Source organism: Motacilla alba, chromosome 6 (genome assembly GCF_015832195.1).
Source record: "Motacilla alba alba isolate MOTALB_02 chromosome 6, Motacilla_alba_V1.0_pri, whole genome shotgun sequence".
NCBI lineage: Eukaryota > Metazoa > Chordata > Aves > Passeriformes > Motacillidae > Motacilla > Motacilla alba.
In genome coordinates, this window is record NC_052021.1 from 20,618,926 (window position 1) to 20,631,285 (window position 12,360).

A 12,360-nucleotide genomic window follows, 5' to 3' on the forward strand; every position below is an offset into this window, starting at 1 on the left:
ATAGATCAGAGATCCTGTGTAAAAGACATGGTTTTCCAGATTATTTTCTGTTTTTCTAAAACTTCAGATCAAAAATTCTGGTTTTTGCATTTGCCACTACATCACAAAATATAGTTCTGAAGTTGTCCAGCATTGTGGATTTGCCATTGATTAGTGTCTCATTGAAATTCTGTGTTAATTCTGGTAGTTATGAAGGCATTTTGTCAATCTGGTTTTATTCATCTGAAGGTACTGGCTATTGAGTTCATATTGTTTTAGTAGAATTTTAGTATTTATATTTTAGTATTTATATATGGTTAATTATTTAAATGGAAACATAATTGGAAAATATGTTCTCTGCAACCATTTAATAAAATGCAAAACTGGTTCTTTTAATTAGGATTACTGTTGATGATGTTTATTGCCACTTAAAACCATAATCCTAAATTATTATTTTATAATACTGTCCTATATGCCTGATTTTTTTAATACCTTTGCCCTTTGCTATGTAGAAAACTTGCACAGCAGGTATGTTCTTTTTTTTTTTTTTTTTCCTCTTCCCTGGCTGTATCATCTTCAACTTTTTTTCTTGTTGTGGGTTGTTTGAATTTCATCCTGCACTTTTAAATGTCTTTTCCTTCTTTATGGTGGGAGGGGAAAAAGAGAAGAGGTAGAAGCTACATTTTCATTGCTTTTGGAGCTAAATCTAATGACAGCTGTACCGACAATTTTCTTCTGTGTTTACATGCAGCAAGGAGCTATGGGCGGAGAAGAGGTAAAAGTATTTACTAAATGTTTTGTTTGCTGAATAGTGGGAGAAATAAATATTTAATTTTCTGGTGGTAAGATGATGTTACCGATTTTAACATGATTTAGTTGATCAATTGCTTTGTATAAATCAATCTCATATTCTTCCTTTGCAAAACAGCTCCCTTTTAACAGCATCTTAAAGCAGTGATGATCCTGAGCTGATAACTTCAAGTGTTGCTATTACCAGAGAACTGGAGGATGGCTGAATGTAAAGATTCTCATGACACGTATTTGTGACTTGAAATGCAGTGTTCCAGAAAACGATTGGGTTTGGGTTTATGTTTGGTGTTTGTTTTGTAGAAGTCCAGTGTTTAACTGCTGCATTGAACATTTGAAAATGACTTTTTTTCTTACATGAAACAGCTTTCGCTGAATATTAGACTTCGTTGCATTGAATTGCCTCAGTTAGAACATGTATGAATACTGATACTAGTAAATGTCCTCAACAGTGAATATTGATCATAATTTTAAAAAGATACAGTATCTGAGCACATTTTAACAGCATTTCATCATAGACAACCCTTAAAACATAAGAGCAAACTGAAAATATTTTATATATGTACCGTGCTGCATATCAGTTTATTCTGAGAGATGAAGGAACAAGGACAATAACAAGTCCAACAGCTGTACTGAGCAAGCCACTAATACAGCTTACATTTATGTCCTGTGCTGCAGCTTACACAGACTGGTTGTTATTGAGAAAATAACAGTGAAAATAGCAGCTTTTAACAATTACAGTTAGGCAGTGCCATCTGCATAGAGTACTTTAGCATTAAACTTAATTTTATCTTCTTTTCTATTAAGTTCTCTGCCAGCTATGCAGGCGATAATGTCCCCTTTTCCAAATGTAGAATTTGCATCACATTTGTGAAGAACCTTAGAGACAGATGTATCCATCACACAAACCAATAGTGTCTAAGGGCTTGTAATTTGTATGGGTTGAGGTGGTGGGCTGTACAGGCCATACTAACACAGTTTGTAATACAGAATTTGCTCTGATTTTGTTCAAAGCTGACACATTTTAATGTTTATTTGATAGCTAAATCTGAAACAAAAGATTGATATTTTCTTCACAAACTTACTTTCTGTGCACATGAACACTGTTTAATTTTATTTTAAGATTGTGGCAGGTGTTTCCACATTGATCAAATGGCACCAAAGTAGGAAAGGAGGTAGGAATCAGTAGGATAGTATGAATTACTGGCAACTCCTGTTTACTTGTAGAAGCAAAATACAATAATGCAGAAATAATTGTGATGAATGTAATTTAGACTGTTTTATATAAATATTAGTGAAGACAAAACAGGGCAAACAAGTTCTGAACGTGCTGTCTTTTCAGATTTTTTTTTCTTATTACCAAGAAGCATTTTTCATTCCACAAGACTCGTTTCCTGTGTGAAATGCAGGCTTTTCCATACTAACAAGTAGATTTATGTGTGTGTGTCTTGTCATTAATGTTAGGGATTTTGACTTGCCTCATTCATATTAAAGTCTGTGATGTTCATGCTTTATCATTACCTTGACTTTTATGATGTTGATTTTGAGCTTTCTTTACCTTAAGCATGAAATTCTACAACAGTCTGTTAAAAAATGTGTTGGTTATCCAATATTCTCATATATCCCTCTCTATTACTGCTTTTACCATTTGCATTGGGATAATATGCAGAGTAACCACAGGCAAGTCTGTGCAAGGACTCATTTTATGTTTGCAATACTTGAATGTTTTAATTAGTGTTTGATTCTGTCATTGTGACTAAGCATCTACAATGAGAAGAAGTTTTGTCAGACTTGTCTTGAGGCTTGCCGTAAGTTTTCAGTTCCCTACTTGATTCTCTGTTTCCTTTGAGAGAAGAGATGAGCATTTCTTTGTAGGTATCGTGCTTAGAGCTGTTGAGTCATGTTCTTGGTACCTTGTTTTTTAACTTTCACAACCAGTTTTTCAGGTACAGATGTAAGCACTGCTGTGGGAAATCAGCCCAAACTATTTTGCTACACTGACAATTCAGAGATGCCCAGGGAAGAGTACAGGAATGTGTTACCAAAAAAGTGCATTCAGTGATGCTTTCCCATATTGTTCTCCCAGAAATTTGCCCAGGGGGTCTCTTGAGGTGATGTTTTAATATTTATTGCCTTAGATTGCATTTTTCTCCCGTTCTTACTCATTCCCTTTTCTAAGCCTACATAAATTTTTAAACATCCCAAAAGGTCTGTAGCAAGGGTTTCCAAAGTTTGCCTTGCTTTCAGCCTTGGCATGTACTGATTGTGTTCAATGCAGTTCATTTTTCCCTTACTGGAGAAGGCCCTGAACAGTCATTCCCTATTCCTTTGTCTTTATGCTTTCCATTGTTTTAAATGTATTCTTCTTACATTCAGCTCTATACTTGACTTATCTATAAACTTATAGAACATCATTTGCATTTATTTAAGGTGAGTGCAGTGCTTGTAGACCACCAAGTGTCTGGCATGGTGCTCAGAGGTGATACCTTGCTTTCTAAGTTGCTGGGAATTTTAATTATTTCCTTCAGAACTCAGTCTCCTCTGCAGATCTGGATTTTAGTTGAACATCTTGATATTAATTTGATATGTCATCTTCCACTAATGGCTCATGTTTTTTGTTTGTTTACTTTTTTACGAGAAGGTAGGTTCATAGGCAGGAATTAAAAGATGAATTTTCTCTCCAGTAATGTCAGTCTCTGAGATATTTTCAGATTTCCAGCTTTTCAGTGAGTGTTCTGATTTGATATTTTTACACAGTTGTAGTATTCTTAATTATTTTTTCTCTCATGCAGATGTTCTCTTTTACATTGAAATGCATATGTTTATACATGTGCATGATGTGTTTGTCCATTAATGGAATATTCATCAAAAGTCTTTTCTGTTGTATGCTCTGAACCCTCCATTTCTGACAAGTCTTTGAAAGGTAGCATGTCTACATCCTTCTCTGATTGTGGCATTTACCCTATTTTTTATGTTGATGTGCAAATGCATAGTAGAATTTTTACTTCAGTGAATTTTTGTGTCTGTAATCTCTTTCATTGTTTAAAATTCAATGTATTATTTTTAATCAACCCTTTTCTGGTGCCTGATGTTTGTTATTAAAAATCAGGCTGGTGTTGTGTGTCAGTGACTTTCCTGACTTCATTAGCTCATTTTCCCTACACAGGATTACTGCTTCTTTTTTTAATCTGTCCTTTGCTACTGGAGAAAATTACTGGTATTTTCAGTGTATATGTTTTTCTGATTGCTGTCCCTCTATCTTGATTTTTCTCCTTGCCCCTGTTTTTATTTCCTTCACTTCCTGTGCTGTTAATACCAGTATGGTATTAAACTGTAGGTCTTGCTGTGTCAATTTTGTGTGATTCAGTACCTTTGAATTTAGTTATGTGCACTTAAAAAAGTATAGATATGTTTATATTTGTAATCAACTCCCCTGTAAACTGTTTGCATCAATTAATTATAATTCCATCCCTGGATTTCTTCTCCATGGTATGAGGGGACAAGTAGCCTTTTCAGAGTTGAGGTGTGGTTCCTATTTATACATCTCTCTACATTACAGGATGTATTTTTCAACTCAGGTATAGGGAATTGTTAAATTCAAAAGTTGGGAAATGTTGCTTCAATGCAGTCTTTGAATATTTTTTTATCTTCCTTATTAATAAATCTATTCTTAAAATAATGTGTGTATACTTTGTTAGTAACAGCAACAGGTTAATTGCATCAGATGGTTACAAATAAATTCTTTACTTTTCCTTAACAATCTTAGGAGCAGCCATTTCTGTTAATTGTGCTCATTCATGACTGAAAGGATGTTTTTTAACTCAGTAACAAACAGGCTGACAGGCTGTTCGAGCTAACAATGTTTTCCTTCATGTGCAAGTTCTTTGTGGTTTATTTAACAAGATTTTTTTTCTTGTTCACTGAATCTCTTCACTTCCTGTTTAATATCCACAATCCAAAGCTTTTCCATGTTTATTTTGCCGTTTGCCCCCCTGCTCAGCGTGGGCCTGTGTTCCATGGAGGTGGAAGTGCTGCAGCCCTTGCTGTCAGGATCCTGTACAGCACTCAGAGGACTGTCCTGCTCTGCAGGCCAGTGGCTTGAGGGATCTTGAGATCATTCCTTCAAGATCTGTTATGGAAGGTGTAAATCTCTAACTGGTTTGAAATGTAAATCTTGCAAAGGTTATTTCTATAGCTATGACACATAATTTCATCAGATAACTTGTTTTTTGTTTCTGTCCATTTGCGAGGGTTTATTTTAAAGCTAAATTAGGTTTATTGTCTTGTAAGGGTAATACACTCTTGGCAAAATAGAAACAATACTAATGAACATGAATTGGAAAACTGGACCACCTGGCTGGGTCCTTTAGTGTAAGTTCTGTTAAAGTAAAACAGCAAAAGGGAAAGTTTTTTACTGAAATATTTCATTCTCCAGGAAATAGCGTTAACTATAGATCCTACAAAATCTGTTCCAGGTCGGTCTTCGCTGTTTCCTTTTGAGGATGGCTTCCTAGACGACAGCCATGGGGATCAGTCGTTATCCTCGGGTCTCAGCTCTCCAACACGCTGCCAAAATGGGGAACGAGTGGAACGCTATTCTAGAAAGGTGTTTGTTGGAGGTCTTCCTCCTGACATTGATGAAGGTACTGTGAATCACTTGCATTGCTGAGATGTGGGAATTGGCTTTCATAGAATTACTGTTAAAAAGGCGATATTTTCATAGAGGCAAATGGATTTTCCCGGGTGTGTCTCTTGTGGTGCTTGTGGTGTTACTTAGAACAAACACACCCTGCCACCCCCTGCAACACCCCAGAATTTACCTGTCATTCTTGTGTGCTGTAGATCAGAAGTGGCTGCCTAGCAGGTCTTCTGATCTGCATGTCTTCCCACGACTGTCAAGTGGGAAAGCTGAAAAGGGAACTTAGTGGGTACTGTCTCTTCTCCATAGTCTTTTCCTGCTCTTGGATGTGGTTGACTTTAAAGACTTTCTTAATGCAGTCCTTACAAAATAGCATGGGCTTTAAATAATCAGCTCTTATACCCAGCACGTATGTAGGGTTCAGATCATAAATATAGGGTAATAATATGGTTACAAAGTAATAACCTACTCAGCAAGGATGGTCAGAGTGTTTTCTCAATGATTATCTGCTCTGCTTGCATGTGTCCCCACAAACTCTTACTCCCAAACTAAAATCATGACAGTTTTTGGTGTATTTTTCATGGCTGGAATGTAGCTGGAATCCACCACCGTCTAGCTTCAATGGGCATACACAGGGAATTTGAGGATACCTTATAATGAAATAAGGGAGGTCTCTAATCTACTAATCTGAAGCCTAAACCATGTACAGCTTTAATGAAGAAATAGTATGAGGTGCCAGTCTGTGTTTACAAACACCTCAAATGCAGTTCCCATGTCACACCAAGAGTTGCAGGGCTGTTGTATGGGGTCTGGTGGGTAATCTGGATTTGCAGCTGTAAGAAGCAGCAGCCCAACAGGGACAACTGGTGTGCACATTGCTGGGTCCCTCAGAGTCAAAACACATGGTCAGCCTGTCCTGTGAGGAAGTAACATGGTGACCTGGGAGCTGTCACCCACTTTCCTGAGAGGTCTCCTTCAGTAACCCTTTATCCTTCAGCTCTTCAGTACACAACCTGTGTGTTCTGTCTCCAGATGCTTGAAACTCTGACATGCAATTCATGGGGTCAGAGAAACTGGACACATCGCAAACAGCAATCCAGGAACTGTAAAACCCCACTGCCTTTTCTCCTGATGGCTTGTTACTCTGATCTACCTAACATCACATTAGACACGATTTTAAACTAATTATTTCTTTAAAGTACATTTAAGAATGTATTGAGAAAATAAGATTTTTTCAAAAAGAATTTTAAATACTTTTTTCTGAAGGATTTATATGTAAAACAAAATTGTCCTATAGGATAGCTCGTAATGTGTGTTACATGGTGGTTCCAAGCTGATGCTTAAAAAGTGAAGAAAAAACTGGGTAATTCAAGGCAGATTTCCTGAAGGGCCTGAGGAAGGTGAAATGCCCACAGTGGCACGACCTGCTGCAGCCTCTTTCTAGGGTAGGCTGCAAGGAGCAGCCGTGCTGACATGGAGCTCCTCCATCAGTCCCATGTGGCTGCATCTGACCCTGCTTTGTGGCTATAATTAGAAATAGACCGCAGCTGAAGCATATTCACTTCTGATAGATCATGTTTGCATTTAATCCTGCTGCAGACTTCCACTAGTGGAATGTAAAATCACTTTTTTAAGCAGCCATGTACAGCACAGATATGAAAGATTGTTTAGGCATCTGCTGTGGACATCATTGCAGTTTTCACTGTTCTTGTTTCGCTTTGTTTTTTAAGTAAGACCTTTTTATCTTGCCACTGTCAGTTTTTATGTTCTCTCTAATGTGCCTCATTCATTTTTTTGTAGATGAGATCACTGCCAGCTTTCGTAGGTTTGGACCTCTTGTGGTGGACTGGCCTCACAAAGCTGAAAGCAAGTCGTATTTTCCACCTAAAGGTAATTAGTTTAAAATACACTTAAGTGGGCTGTGCTGGTAAAAGGAAATTACATCTGCCATGTGGCAATCCACTATAAAGCAAAGTTTTGGCTCTTTATGGTGAATTTTCTGTCTTTCATCAAGCATATTTTCAGCCATTATCCTGATGGGAAAAAAATTCACAATTTGGTTATTGACATGTGCTCCTCTGCGTGTAATTCTTAGCACACCTTGAACCCTTGAATGATGCCTTCATTTGTACCAGCAGTAGGTAGAATGCAAGTTGCAGCAATTTCCTAGTTGATTCTGTTGTGGTGTTCGCCAAACCCATGGGAGTAAGAGCAGAAGTCCCTTGGGTTGGGTCACTGCGGTGGGTGTGCGGTGTTTTGCAGGGAAGTGACTCCAGTGGGAGCAGTGACCCAGGAGCTGTGCTCCTGCTCCACATCAGGGCTCCCCGGGCGCTGGGGCACGGAGCAGGCTCTGCTCAGAGGGCACCTGGGGTGGGCCAGAGTGTGAGCAGGTGGGGCAGCCTCTGATCAGGCAGCAACATTATGCACACCTGCTTTGAGTGAGAAATCACAGCTTGTGGGAAATCTCTTTGGGAGGGTTACTTGGCTGAATCAAACTACTCTTGCTGTACCCTGCTCTCTCTGATTTTGTACAATACATTCTGCTGTCTTTCACATGTGCCTCTTGCATGTAGTTCCTGAGTTCACACGTGATCTGAAACAGTAGCAGCAAGTTGTACACAAAATTTCTGGTCTATATGCAAAGATTTCCATTTCTTATTGGCCCTGGAAGGTCTTAATTGCTCATTAAGGCCACTGATTGTTTTGGCAGAACAGTGGGCTGTTCAGTCAGTGAACTAGCTAATCCTGAAATATTTTGATAGATATAGTTTGACTGCAAAAACACACAAAAGCCAGCTTAATTTATTTGGAAGCTTAATTGCTGGAGGCAAAATAATACTGTGACAAATACTTGCTCTCTGAACAGTATTTGGGACACTTAAAATCAGAAGAAAAGCCCATACATGCTTCCTCTTTCCTGTTCCGTTCTCACCACTCAGCCTTGCTGTCAGCAGTTATGCAGCATCTGTTCATGAATTTAAAAACAAATCAAACAGCCCCAAAAACAACAAAAAAACCCACCCCAAACCTCAACCCCCCTGCAATATTCCTAAGAACAGTTGGTAAAATATATGCTTTTCCGTTTTTATGTTATTTTTAAAGATCTCTGGGGTCTTTCTGGCTAGTGAATTCTAATTGTGCCTCCACTTAGAAGTTGGGGTTTTTTTTAAGTAGAAAAGCCAGCTTCTCCTTGTCCTTATTATCTCTTGGTATTCTCTGCTTGTTTCCCTTTTTTATTTTTTTTCCTCTTATTAATTCAATAAGTAACTATTTGTTGAATTAACATGGGACTTCCAATTTTGATTTTGTTCTCTATCTGACTGTGGACTAGTTATGCCTTGACAAACTTGTAAAATGTTTTTGAGTAAGATCTATTTTAGCAGAAGACAAGGGAATGCAGCCTCACTTCTATTTTTGTCATGATTCTAATATAGGAAACAGCTTTCAAAGCCCCTGCCAGTTGCCCTGAACGTCTGTCTGAAAGTGCTAAACAACAGTCAATCCCAACTGTTCCAGATTTATTTATATCTGACTTCTTAGTTATCAGTCAGGGCTGCAGCATCAGACATCCTGCGTGCCCAGCTCTGACATTCACTTACAGTCATGCTAAGCTCTGTAGGTCAAATGTACTTGATTTACTATGATCCCACACAGGCAGCACCTACACAGAAGACAGAATATTATTTCCAGGAGTCAGAGGATAAAGTTTGAATGTCTGTTCTAATTTTTTCACAGCTTTTTGGTCTTTTTTTTTTTCAATTAAGAGTACTTATTTTTCAAAGTTATTATGGAATCATTTTCAGAAGTACCACAATAAAATGCTCATTTTGATCAGAAGTTCCTTTAGATATAAAATTTAATTTGGTGGGCTTTGGTTTTGTTTTTTTTTTGTTTGTTTGTTTGTTTTACTTTTTTATTTTAAGCTGTTTTGGTGGATTATTGGGAATTTCCTTGAAAAACAGAAAAAGAGATATTTGAAATTATGCTTGGTGCAAAATTCAGTGAGAATTACTCCACTGTCAAGTTCTCATGAATTCAAATGTTTTCTCCCTTCATTTTCTAGATGTCTTCCATGTTGCGTTGCTAGTCTGTAAATTTTCTGACATTTTGAATATGATTCTTTCAAACAGAAAACATATACAAAAAAAACCAAAGGACAAATGAAATTATAGAGGAGAGAATGAGCTGGGGTTTGTATGCTAGCAATCTTGAAAGAAAGCAAGAAAAATTAATTGTTGGAATGAAGTGGGCACGATGCAGAGGCTGTTCACACATTGATGAAGCCTGACCTTCAAGGCTTCTCCCAGCTCCTTGAATGTGCCCCAGAGGCAGTAGAATTGAGCCCTGCTCCTTCTGAACATAAGTCATCTCCTCCAGATGGACATCAGTGTCCTTTTGATGGATGGCCTTTTCCATTACTGGAGGGTCAGATCATTGGGCAGTGTCTGGTCTTTCAGCAAGGTTCAGGATTTTTGTCTGTTTGCTTTGCTAAGTGTTCACTGAGAGGTTTGGGGCAGACAACATCAGTGGGTGATGCCATGGGTCAGCACGGTCAGGGAAGTTTTATGCTGCAGCTGCTTCACATCATGGTTTTCCATCTTCAGTTACATCCAGGTGATGCAACATCCCCTGCAGTCCTGAGTGAATCAATACAGATTTCCAGTATCTACTTGTTGGTATCATTTATTGAATTTTGGAATGTTTGCTATGCTGGTGCAATACATGAATTCCCTGTAGTCGGCCTGTATTAGGAACACTCTGTTGATATTCTTAGGGCTAGGAAGAGAAAGCTGCAGAAACCATTAGCCATGGCTAATTTGATCAAGCATGAAATCTGAAAGATTAAAATGTTGCTTACAGTCTAGTGACCTCCACCACCACCCACCAGCCCCCCCGAGGGCTTTATCTGGTTAGTTTAGCAAGCGAGTCAGGCCATAGATGTGTAGTCAGTTCCAGCAAGCCTTATTAGCTAATTTTTTACTTGGTGGGCTTGATTAGCTTAGCTGCAGTGGCATGTGAGCTGTCATTGGGACCAGTTGGAGTCCAGAAACATTCCTGCAGCACTGAGCTTGAACAAAGGTTTGCCTGGATTTGGTGTCCTGAGCAGGATGGTGTCACCACAGGTCTGCTTAGGCATGTTACCTCAGATTTAGTGCTGGGCCTGGAGTACATAAGTGTTTGTGTATGAAATGATGCTGAGCTGGGGTCTCCAGCATGGTGAGTAACACCAGACTTATCCCAGTGTGAGGTTAACAGTCCCATTTTGGATCTTGGGGAATGGCAGAGCAACACAGCTGTATCTGCAACATATTCCTCAAGCACCTCATTGCTATCTGTATATTCCAGGTTTTCCTGTTTTCCCATATATTCTAGGGGTTTGTTACCCTTACTGAATCTTGTCTGATGTCGCAGAATACACTATCAGTGTTTGTGAAAGCAGTCTGCCTTTGTCAGTGTTTGAGTTTTGGGCATTGTAACAGCACACCCAAAATCATTCTGTAGATCAAGCACAACTTACCTTACCTTGGTTGCCAGTGAGTTCCATATTTAGGTTGCTGAGAGAACAGGGATGCTCTTGTCACTGAAAGTGAATATTGTACACTTGGGCAAGAGAAGCTGCCAACAGCTGACAATGTGTGGAAGAGGCTCCTATTTCTAGTTCTGAGCATCTGCATTGTTGCCTTAACAATTTTTTACCCCTCCTGTGCATTGTAAGAGCTTAGCACCATGTCTGTATGTTTGTGCCATGCATGAGGTGGTTTTTAATGCTTTGCCTCTGAATAAGGCTAATTCATTCCCGTTGCCTGAGAAGTCTTTGGATTACTTCCTTTGGCATCTGTTTGGATATGTTACTAACTGAACTGGCAAAATTATAAATGCCATGTGTTGGTCTTGGGTAAGCAGATGCCCAGTTCATAATGTGTTTACTTGGCTTTCACCCCAGAATTTGGGAATTAAATGTGGTTTTTGGTTAAGTATCTTTTGAGTACCTATGAGACACTGAGAAATTAAGAAATATGTATTAAAGGATGTTGTCAAAAGTAGTTGCACATTACCATGTCACAGTCTATTTATCTCTGGCAAAATCCAGATAATTCATGTTTTATTTAAATATAAATTGATGGGGTTTTCACTTATTTGCTGGTGTGCTGAGTTCAGCAATGCTTATGCTAACTACAGTAATTTTTTTCTTTCCTTTTTTTTATTAAACAGATGGTGCCAACTGTTTCAAAAACATTTTTTTTTCAATTGGTTTTTCTTTACCAGATTGCTAGCTTTAAAACAACTTTTTAAAAACTCTTTACTGGTTTTTCCTTGTGATAACTATGATTTTTCTAGTAATTGCTTAGAACTGCACCATGTGTTTCAAAATGCCAAAAATGATGCAAAAATTTTCCCCCTTTTTTTTCATTTAGAAAGATTGATATTTGGATAGAGATTAGAATTAGAGTTAGAAAATGAAGCATGGCAGAGCTTGAAGATAGGATGGGTTTGGAATGGGAGGAATGCTTTGGCTTTACAGTTGATTCAGATGTGTGATGCAGCAGTCTGATCCCTTTGTGTTTTCCCTGTTCTTCAGTTTGTTATGCTGCTATCTGATAAAATTAAGCACATTTGTCCCCACTGCTCATCAAAAACAAAACAGTGTAAGCAAAGTTGCACAAAGTAACGTGAAATGATTCTCACGCTTTAATTTAAAAACAATTGGTGGGACAGACAGTGTGAGCCTCTCTGATTCTCTCCAAAGCACTGTTTAGATGGGAACACTGTTGTTGTAGTCTTTTGACTGATCTTGATTTCATGGATGAAGACCATTTCCATGGTTAATTCCATTGCCACTGCAGTGGCAGTTGTCGTTTCTGCCAGAGGAACAAGAGTGAACAGTTGCAAAGATAAAGTATGGAATCATAATTCCAATTTCATTAGTTATATTC

General features: G+C 38.3%; 1 protein-coding gene across 10 annotated transcripts in view; it reads left to right on the plus strand.

Annotated features, from left to right (window-relative positions):
- Positions 1-12,360, plus strand: part of CPEB3 (cytoplasmic polyadenylation element binding protein 3) — an 82,621-nt gene that overhangs the window by 48,701 nt on the left and 21,560 nt on the right. For 7 of the 10 annotated variants that reach the window (XM_038140261.1, XM_038140268.1, XM_038140266.1 and 4 more), the window contains exons 5-7: positions 731-754; positions 5,262-5,429; positions 7,226-7,315. In XM_038140261.1, the coding sequence (XP_037996189.1) occupies positions 731-754; positions 5,262-5,429; positions 7,226-7,315 (282 nt within the window). The remainder of the gene's footprint in view (positions 1-730; positions 755-5,261; positions 5,430-7,225; positions 7,316-12,360) is intronic. The other 3 variants (XM_038140263.1, XM_038140262.1, XM_038140269.1) reach the window with 1 other exon arrangement.